The sequence below is a fragment of the Helicoverpa zea genome, chromosome 11, assembly GCF_022581195.2.
Source record: "Helicoverpa zea isolate HzStark_Cry1AcR chromosome 11, ilHelZeax1.1, whole genome shotgun sequence".
Taxonomy (NCBI): Eukaryota; Metazoa; Arthropoda; class Insecta; order Lepidoptera; family Noctuidae; genus Helicoverpa; species Helicoverpa zea.
In genome coordinates this window covers 12,911,802-12,922,892 of record NC_061462.1, presented here as the reverse complement: position 1 = coordinate 12,922,892, position 11,091 = coordinate 12,911,802, and the positions used below count along the sequence as shown (strand labels likewise).

The window sequence follows — 11,091 nt, the reverse complement described above, 5'->3', positions numbered from 1 at the left end:
TTATTGACGTTATAAGATTTTCGTTACATTTACAGTTACCGGCACGGATGTCGGGCCCTGACCTTCATCTGCGCACAAGCGATTTACTGCCTTATTGCCTTATGCGTACGGGTGCGCAAAGCGATCCCCACTCTTCCGCCGAGAGCCCGACATCCGTGCCGGTAACTGTACGTAATAATTATCTAATAAAGTTAAATATTCGCACACATAGGCTGAGGTACTTATCAGTTTGGCTATAGATAGATCACGATAAACTATAGTATCGGTAATTTATATTTATAGTAATGAGTGTGCAATTTAGATGAGTTATTTCCGATTTGCTAGTACGAGTGTCTGGAAGTCAGGAGACATGCTGCAATGCAGCCCCTGCGCAATGAATAACTGCGCTCGTGGTGCCTGAAGCAGGCGCTTCTCTGTAGCCGCATCATACGTGTGACATACCATATTATGTGTCGTCATCGGCACCTACATATTACGTTTATCAAATAATACTGATTATGACGCTCAAATCAGTTTCCAGATTGCAGGATAATTAATTTAGATATTAAGTAATTATTTGTTTTGAAAACCCAATATCTAACCGGATTACGAGATTGTCATGTCCGCGTTCAAACGATGCTACCGCCCGTGGCGTGGTGGCGCTCTAGCGCCCGCCTCGTCGTTGTACGTGGCGCGGCCGTTATTTGTTGCTAGCTGTTTTCCCGCGTCCCGTGGAAACTACCGCCCGTAGCCGCCTAAAATATAGCCGATGTTACTCGTCGATCTTCCCAACAGAGGGAGAATTTTTCAAATCTGTTCAGTAGCTTCTCCAGCAGTTCTCGAATATCGATCCATCCATCTCCAGCAGTTCTCGATGTGGTGATCGATTTCCCTCTGCTATCTGTTTTTGAAAGTGACAAACTGGCCCAAGTAGACGCCACAAGAAGGCCAACGCAGACTAGAGAGAAAAGATGGCGGGATGAACCGAAGCCTACAAAACTGGTTGGTGGAAACAATCAAAGGATGGAGGGGTGTGGAGACCAAATGGGGCAATCTTTGCCCAGCAATGGGCCAGTTCGGGCTAAGAAAAAAATAAAATGAAAACCAAATCAACAAATTATACTTTTTGGGATTATAAAAAAGCTACATATGTATATTATAATTATGTATAATGGAGATCCACAGTGGCGTAGTGGCGTCAGTTATACTGGTGTCAGGTTAGTTGAGCGTCCTCCAGCCGACGGTGGTGCGTCGCGAGCTGCCGGTGCTGATGGCGCGGCTGGTCCCGCCCGGCTTGCTGCTCTCCACTGCTACTGTGTCTGTAGCGGCACTCGGATACGCTGTGGTGTCCTCTGCTGGCGTGCTGGTAGACTGAGTTGCATACACTGTTGTCTCCCCTACAGGTGTGCTGGTAGACTGACTTGTAAACGCTGTGGTCGCTCTTATTGGCGTGTTGGTAGACTGGGTTGTAAGCGGACGCGCTGAGGTCTTAGCTACTGGTGTATCGCTAATCTGAGTTGCATGCTCTGTGGTCTCCCCTACTGGCGTGCTTTTAGATTGAGTTGCATGCGCTGTGGTCTCCTCTACTGGCGTGCTGGTAGACTGAGTTGCATGCTCTGTGGTCTCCTCTTCTGGTGGGCTGGTAGACTGAGTTGCATGTGCTGTGGTCTCCTCTATTGGTGTGTTGGTAGACTGAGTTGCAACCTCTTTGGTCTCCTCTACTGGTGGGCTAGTAGACTGAGTTACATAGTCTGTGTTCTCATCCACCGGTGTGTTGGTAGCCCGAGTTGTACTCGCTTCGGTCTCCTCTACTGTTGTGCTGGTGGACCGAGTTGTATAAGCAGGGGTCTCCTCTACTGGCGTGATGGTAGACCGACTTGCATACGTTGTGTCTTCCTCCAATGGTGTGTTGGTAGAGCGATTTGCATAAGCTGTGGGCTCCTCTACTGGCGTGATAGTAGACCGAGTTGCACGCGCTGTGGTTTCCTCTTCTGGTGTGTTGGTAGACTGAGTGGCAAAAGCTGTGGGCTCCTTTACTGGTATGTCCGTAGCAGTGGTGGTGAGGGCATGCGCGGTACAGCCGGCGCTGGCGGGCCAGTCGCACACGTGCAGGCGCGGGTTGAAGTGCAGGCCGGCGGGGCACTGGCGGCACGCGGCGCCGCTGGGCTCGCAGTAGTAGAACAGCTCGCAGTGGTCGGGGTGCGGCATGAGCGCGTCCGGCGGGCCCGGCGAGGCGCACCGCACCGTCGTCACTGCGCTCCGCGCGCACGCCGCTGGGATGTCACGAACCGCAGAACTCCTGTCAACACATCATCCATCTGTACTTTCCTATGTAACAATGCACACTTCTGAAAACAATTTTAGAAGTCTTTTTTTTTCTTTTCACTATTTGAGACATACACCTGAGTGTTAAGGTTAATGCTTCGCCTACCTAGTAGCGGGAAATTCAAAATAAAATGGTTATTTTAATGTTTTACCTGAGTTAACATTCGATATGCAGCGTGATCTTATCGATCGCGGTAGTAATATACCTCAAAATAATTTGAGATGTCTTTGTATTGCTCCGAAACTTGCAAAAGGAGATATTTCAAAGGGTATGGAACCCCGGCACACTCTTTGAACACCATACTAAAAAGTAGGAAAAAATAATTCAAACCGTTTTCAATGATTCAATTAATTTATTTTGGCTTTGTTTTGCTGTAAAACACCAAATTGTACACTTTAAATTGCAACACACAACAAAAACCCATCATGGCGGTAAGGCAAACACTATACAGGGGCAGTTTTACCGCCGCGGGAATCCGTCCGACAAAGTTACCGCAGGCCATCAAATTTTACGGACTGCGGTTTATCGCTATCTATTGTTCATTCACATAGGCTCGTCATTCTCCCTTGCAAAATTACTTAATAGCCGAAAACCCTCCGAAAACCGTTCGTTTAGTTTGAAGCGGCGGTTGGACGCTGCATTCAGCGGTCGTATTTTCAACGCCTTTGAAACGCGGTGAGAAACCGTGCAGTGTAGTATGCATACAATTTCTACATTAAATCGAGTTTCTTGCGGCGGGTGAACCGCCTATTCTATAGTATAGCCCTAAGCTGTCGTCATGGTGATTGATTAATGACGTTTGATATGTTTATTTACCTTAATTGTCAAATCTATGGTTCACTATATTTTTTTTCACCACAAAGTATTTAAATGGGAGAGGCCATGATGAAAATCGATAAAAAATATTGATGAAAAATTATAACAAGAAAATCATGCATTTAAGCCATGTATTTTTCTCGAATTTTCGAGGTAGTATACGTAGTGGGCCGGTACGCGATGTTAATATAACAATGTATCGCATTGTATTTGAATTTTAAGAACTTTTGGATCTAAACCAACCAGATTTTCAAAAAATGCTTCGAGGTATATGATCGATACTACCTCGATGGATGGTTTGACGACCTCGATGGCACAATGGTCACCAAGCCGGACTGCCAAACCTGAGGTTGGCCGTGGTCTCAGTGTTACAATATGTATATATGTAGCGTTATGTAGTACATCATGTTATGTGTTAACACCCCACAAGTTAATGAATAACTTAGCATGGGGCTGACGGACCTTGTGTGAAAGATGTCCCGTCCAGACATCTCGGCGCTGCATACGTTGGCGGAGTGCCCAGCATGGGCAACGCAGCGCCGTGATTTAACTGCGGTACTGGGCCCCGATTCTCCTAATTTTACTTAAGCAACATTCGATTGACGTTCGACTCGATTCGACTGAGATCCGATCCCGACTCGATTACGATTGAAGCGTATGTGGCATTCCGCTATTTTTTCTCTGAAATAAACGTTTTTATCCTTTTCTGTCATTCAATAATGAATCATTTTGTCTGCAAATGATTTACGATTGCAAAATGATTGTACAGCAAACTACCGTATAGACCAAAATTACCAAAATAGCAGACCAATCGTACACCAATCAAATGTCAATCGAATACGATTGGTCAAAGTCAAAGTCAAAGTCAAAGCCCTTTATTCTGTGAACATAGGTAGGTTACAAGGTGTTAGTAATTATAATGTTTCACTATGCCCTGCTCGTAGAGCGTACAGATATACTTAGTAGGTACCTAATACTAGGTTAACTCTATATGGTTATTTACATTATGTTTATAATATGTTGAGTTAACAATAACAAATCTTACTAAAACTATAATAAATCCAACTAAACTTTTAATGACTACTAAACTTATAATAACTCCACTAAACTAATAATAAAACATAACAAAAAAAATAACTAAAACTATCATCTAAATATTCCGAAATTGAATAATAAGCCTTATCAATTAAAAATGCTTGCAATTTTTTCTTAAAATCATTTAAATCTAAAGTTTTCAAAATTTTTACAGGTAACTTATTATATATTCTGGTAGACATGCTAAAAAAACTTTTATCAAAAAGCGCGGTTTTATGAGGTAACGAACTAATTTTTAGCGCATTTCGCCTGGATTGCGGTTTTGCGAACATGTTATTATTAGTTTTAACAAAAATAGCTACCTCATAAATATATAAACAAGGAAATGTCATTATTTTTAAATTTTGGAAATGAGGCTTACAAGAGTCTGGTACATATATATTTGCTATAGCACGAACACATTTTTTTTGGGCTTTAAATATATAATCTGCACTAGTGGCATTACCCCAAAATATGACACCATATTTAAGAGTAGATGCCACATAGGCATGATATGCTGTTAGTACAACAGATGGATCCACTACCCTAGCTAATTTGAATAAGGCATATGAATATTGATTTAACTTTTTACATACTGTATCGATGTGCGTCTGCCATTTCATGTCGTTATCAATCCAAATTCCCAAAAATTTGGTACTGTTCACCTCTTCAATTTGTGTCTCTTTATATTCAATATTTAGGGAATGTTGCACTTCTTGTGGATACGTGACAATTTTAGTTTTGTTTAAATTAATAACTAAATTATTTTTCCTTAGCCATTCTATTAATAATTTGAGGGTAGTGTTGATAGCGGCCTCTAACGACTTTAGTTCTTTATCTGTGAAAATGACTGTACTGTCATCAGCAAAAAGAATCATTGGATGTTCAATTGATTTTGGGAAGTCGTTAATGTAGATAAGAAAAAGAAGCGGCCCTAATACGCTTCCTTGAGGTACACCAGAATGCACTTTCCTGTAATCTGAAGAGTAGTTTTTTACTGTTTTGCTAATTGGACATATGGTCTTTTATTAGTAGCAGAATGCCCGATATGGTTAAAACTGCTATTGCGATCATATTGCGATTCGATTTCTATTCGATTTTGACATTGTTAACTTAGGAGAATCGGGCCCCTGGATGCTGCGGGAAATCTTTCGCTGCCGGCCGTCGTGTCATGCATGGTCAGCAGCGAAGAAGAGTGGAATGCCGTCGCCTCCTTTTGCGAGGATGTGACGGTTTTAAAGGAAGCGGCGGAAAGGGAGGGAGAATCTGCTACCTCTCTCCCCGCCCGCAGCAGACGTAGGGGGCGTCGCAGGGTGGCTGATCTCCGACCACCATAGGGCGCGGCCTGCGGGCGACAGACAGGGACGTCTGTCGTCCGATTAGAAACAGGCCTCGAGACGTTGGCGTTGTGTTGCGCGCGCGTCTCTTAGTGGAGTTACTGTGGCCGCTGGGTGACGGCCACAGAGGGTGACGGGGCCCGCTTTCGAACATCTGGCGGGCCAATACCTGTCGGGAGTGCCGAAGAATGCTTTGGCGATACCCGTGCCCTCGACAACAGGTAATTGGACGCAACACCAGGGGCCGGATTCTCCTAATTTTACTTAAGCGACATACGATTCACGTTCGACTCGGTTCGACTGAGATCCAATCCCGACTCGATTACGATTGAAGCGTATGTGGCATTCCGTTATTTTTTCTTTGAAATAAATGTTTTTATCCTTTTCTGACATTCAATAATGAATCATTTTGTCTGCAAATGATTTACGATTGCAAAATGATTGTACAGCAAACTACCGTATAGACCAAAATCACCAAAATAGCAGACCAATCGCAAACCAATCGAATGTCGTTGGAATACGATTGGTCTTATGTTAGTAGCAGAATGCCCGATATGGTAAAAACTGCTATTGCGATTCGATTTCTATTCGATTTTGACATTATTTACTTAGGAGAATCGAGCCCAGGTAGGGTTTTTAGCCGTTAAGAGTCCGGCACACCCCTCCACCTACCCCAGGTGGAGTACAGTCCATGAGGATTTTCCCCCTGACAAAAAAAAAAGAAGATGTCCCGACTATATTATTTCTACCTGTCTCAGAACCACACTACGACGTTAATACTACGTCATCATAACGAATGTTAACTTTATAGGTAAAAAAAAAAACATTTTAATAATTTTCCGCTTTCACTTGAAGCATTCCCCCTTTTGTTTCCAGTGTTTCCACCCTAAGCATGCACACAACTTTCAAAACTTGCCTTGGATTTCTCAGGGTTTCCAATATCAGATCCTGGACTGATGAACTTAATTCTGTCAAACATAAACTTAATTCTTCTAGTCGGTTGGTAAGCGATACGCGCGAACAAACATAAAAAGAAAAAAAAACATGTCCATCAGGATTGAGGAGCCACTTTTTGTATCTTAATGAAATTTTGTACTTATTTAGTAGTAAGTTAAAAAGTATTGTAGGCTCAATCTTGGAATTTGTAGTATAATAGTTCAAAAGTTATATGAACACAAAGGTGGCTCCTCAATCTAAATATTTGGACTGAGGAGCCACGTTGGAACACAGAAAGTATACGATGTACATTCTTGAAAATTTTGTATGATTTAGTAGTAATTGAGCGCAATTAGTACTAAAAATTTAATTCCACTACCTTTAATATTTAAGAAGATACAATACTTTTAATGTGGCACCTTAACCCATACAATGAAAGTGTGAATTCCCATGAATCGTAAGTGGCAAATTCAAATTACACCCCATAAACATTTAGTAGTAAGTGTGCCTGAATTTGTAGTACATAAACAAAGTAGCAAAACTGAGTGAATTTTGTAAAAAAACGTATTTTAAGTGGCTCCTCAATCCTGACGTTTCTGAAATGAGAAAATGCTTGAGTTACCTGAAATCGGAATGGAATAAAAAAAATAAAGACACTAACATTTAGTATAAATTTCTACTAAATATACATGCACAAATGAAAATTGTATGTATTCAATATCTGATAAAAAATCATCTTTTCCATATTCCTTAGGACGTCGCCATTAAGGGTGACCATGTAATATGAATAAAAATCAGGATAAATAGGTAGTTCTCAGCTTTGCCGCCAATTTTTTATTAAACCTCTGTAGGCAAACACATTTATGGCTATTCCGCCTCTTGAATGACAAAATATTATTGGGTAAATACAAAAGTATTTAATAACCTTACTTAATAAAGTACCTATTTAATAAACTTGCTTTGTCATTCAGCATTGCTGGAGCGGTGTAATGTTCCAAATTCAAAAAACGCGCCTGTTTTTTTTTGCCCTTTATAGGGCAGGCTAAAGTGTTACGACCATACTGCCTAGTATTTCGTAGTGGCAATGGATTTGATTTTCATTGTCCGTAAATTCGATACTTCGTATTTTTTTTTAATAATGATAGCATTACATATGAAACATATTTGCTGCGTTGTTGTAACCGACTTCAAAAAAAAGGAGCGGGTTCTCAAGTCACTAGTTATTTTCTTTGTTACTCGCTACCTCGAAGACGCCTGGACCGAAATGATTTTTTTTTCTTTCTACTCGCAGTTTTGTCCCATAGCTAACAGGTTATTCGTGATATGACTATGAAGGTTTGGATCTTACTTGATGATGGAGGCGACAGAAAATCAAGGGAACTCCGTATCGGTATATAGCAACTGCCAAATGTTTGGGATCATTGGCTTCGTATTAACGAGATCTTTACACCGAAATATGTTATGAGTACCATATCAGACCTGACAATGAAGACAAAGTGCGTTAAGGGAACTCCTTAACGGTTGATAGCAGCTACCTTGTGTTAGGCCATATTTTATTTATTTTGGTAAAGAGTTTCCACAACTGCCACTAAGGGTACTTAAAATACACTTTTTTGCAAAAAAGCGGGCACCTATGTTAAATCTTGGTTTTAAGAACTTTATGTTTCAAAAGGTTTTAATGACTAGAATATATTAAATAATGTCGGGACACCTTTTTCACACACGGTCGGTTAGCCCCATGGTAAGTTATTTATTAACTTGTGTTATGGGTGCTAACACAACTGATAAACTACATATAGCTACATATATACTTATTTATAAATACATATCATAACATCCAGACCACGGCCAACAAGCATGCTTATCACACAAATGTCGACCGAACCGGGAATCGAACCCGGGACCTCAGGTTCGGCGGTCCGGCATGATGACCATTGCGCCATCGAGGTCGTCAAAATATTACTAGCATCAAAAGGTTTTGCCAAGCATGTGTATCTATTCTTAATTTTAATTTTGGAGAATTGCTAAGTAAGTTGTTAAAACCTTGTTCTTAATTTCTTAATTTCTAGTAGAAAGAAGACGGATCAAAATTGCCCCACGTCCTATAACAATGTGACGTATCTCAAAAAAAAGATAAAAATGTTTAAAAAAATATGGCATACTCTCCAATTCATTTTTTTTACATCTTCATACGAAAAAAATGCTTTAAAAATTGTTCAGGCGCTGTTATGAAAACATCGTTCATGGGACTATTTATGGACTATTTTATTAAATTATTTTTTGTTTTGATAGGGTATACCTCACAGATGGTCCCATAATCATCAGGTCAGGATCTGATGATGGAAACCCTGAGAAATCCAGGGCAACTTTTGAAAGTTGTAGGCATGCGCAGGATAAAAACTTGACTATAAGGTGTACGTCTTATAACAATATGCAACAATGAAGGTTTGAAGCTGACTTGATAATGGCGACCAGAGAAGGGCGAGGGAACTGGACAACTGAATATGTGAACTGCCTCGTGTTTGGGCTTATATTATTCGTATTGATAAGAACTTTCCACTTGCGGATAGTGACAACTGTGCTTGTCACTGAAAAGCCAAAAATATTAAAAAAAACTTATTACGATAAAAAAACTTCCAAAAACACTGAAAAGCAAAAAAAACTAGTCTTAGGAGCATCGGCCTAGAAGTCGTTGGGGAAATAAACTTAGGTACATCCATTAGACACCGACTTCTGAGGTAGTTTAAATATTTTGCTGTCGATTTCCCTCGACCTTCTCTGGTCTCCATCGACGGGTCAGCTCCAAACCTTCACTGTTCCAAAGGTCTATTCAATACAAATAATATGAGCCCAAACACGAGGTAGTTTACATATTCAGTTGTCGAGTTCCCTCGACCTTCTTTCGTCTCCATCATCAGGTCAGCTCCAAACCTTTACTGTTGCATATTGTTATAAGACATACACCTTATAGTCAAGTTTTTATCCTGCGCATACCTACAACTTTCAAAAGTTGCCCTGGATTTCTCAGGGTTTCCATTATCAGATCCGGACCTGATGATTATGGGACCACCTGTGAGGTATACCCTATCAAACAAAAAAATAATTTAATAAAATAGTCCATAAATAGTCCCATGAACGATGTTTTCATAACAGCGCCTGAACAATTTTTAAAGCATTTTTTTCGTATGAAGGTGTGAAAAAAATGAATTGGAGAGTATGCCATATTTTTTTAAACATTTTTATCTTTTTTTTGAGATACGTCACATTGTTATAGGACGTGGGGCAATTTTGTATGGATTGTGATCCGTCTTCTTTTTTCGGTGTTTTGAATAGCAAGTTTTCCAAGTGATGTTCAGGAAACTGATACTGCAGTTTTAATAACTGATTGATGAACATTTTTGTTACATCAAAACATTTTAGAAAAATCATGCACATTTAGTAAAATTGACAGCTGTACTAAATGAGAATAAGATCATACAGCACGACGATTGACGACAAATTATTAGAGATAAAAAATAATAAAGAATATAAAAAAAATTGGCGGCAAAGCTTCTTCTTCTTTCGTGTCGATGACATGTCATATATTGAGACTACACTATGTCAGCCCAATATGCCGCCACAGCGAGAGCACGGCGGCAAAGCTGAGAGCTATTTATCCTGATGTTCTTCATATTACATGGTCACCCTTAATGGCGACGTCCTAAGGAATATGGAAAAGATGATTTTTTATCAGATATTGAATACATACAATTTTCATTTGTGCATGTATATTTAGTAGAAATTTATACTAAATGTTAGTGTCTTTATTTTTTTTATTCCATTCCGATTTCAGGTAACTCAAGCATTTTCTCATTTCAGAAACGTCAGGATTGAGGAGCCACTTAAAATACGTTTTTTTACAAAATTCACTCAGTTTTGCTACTTTGTTTATGTACTACAAATTCAGGTACACTTACTACTAAATGTTTATGGGGTGTAATTTGAATTTGCCACTTACGATTCATGGGAATTCACACTTTCATTGTATGGGTTAAGGTGCCACATTAAAAGTATTGTATCTTCTTAAATATTAAAGGTAGTGGAATTAAATTTTTAGTACTAATTGCGCTCAATTACTACTAAATCATACAAAATTTTCAAGAATGTACATCGTATACTTTCTGTGTTCCAACGTGGCTCCTCAGTCCAAATATTTAGATTGAGGAGCCACCTTTGTGTTCATATAACTTTTGAACTATTATACTACAAATTCCAAGATTGAGCCTACAATACTTTTTAACTTACTACTAAATAAGTACAAAATTTCATTAAGATACAAAAAGTGGCTCCTCAATCCTGATGGACATAAAAAAACATAGGGAACCTGAATCCTCTTTGGGGAAGTGTTTTTACCCACCTCCCCAAAGATTTTCCCAAAGTAGTGCGTGGATGAATGTATAATGTATACGTACGCGGCGAGCAGGCGGCTGGACGCCAGCAGGCAGGCGAGCATCACGAGCGCGCTCATGCTGGAGTCGACAAAGACACAGTGCCGGCGGCGCGGGGCTCACGAGCCACTCGATAGACACAATGTTATCAGTACAAGAGCTCGTCACGTGGAACTTCAACTTCTAAGAATATAAT

The 11,091-nt window shown here is 40.1% G+C and overlaps 1 protein-coding gene across 1 annotated transcript; it reads right to left on the bottom strand.

Annotated features, from left to right (window-relative positions):
* Window positions 1-1,077: 1,077 nt before the first annotated feature.
* On the bottom strand, window positions 1,078-11,015 carry LOC124634729 (flocculation protein FLO11-like). The gene is made up of 2 exons (XM_047170389.1): window positions 10,920-11,015; window positions 1,078-2,278 (listed from the first exon to the last, which is right to left on the bottom strand). The coding sequence occupies exons 1-2, from the start codon at window positions 10,973-10,975 to the stop codon at window positions 1,198-1,200; spliced, it is 1,137 nt and encodes a 378-aa protein (XP_047026345.1). The 5' UTR covers window positions 10,976-11,015; the 3' UTR covers window positions 1,078-1,197.
* Window positions 11,016-11,091: the final 76 nt, after the last annotated feature.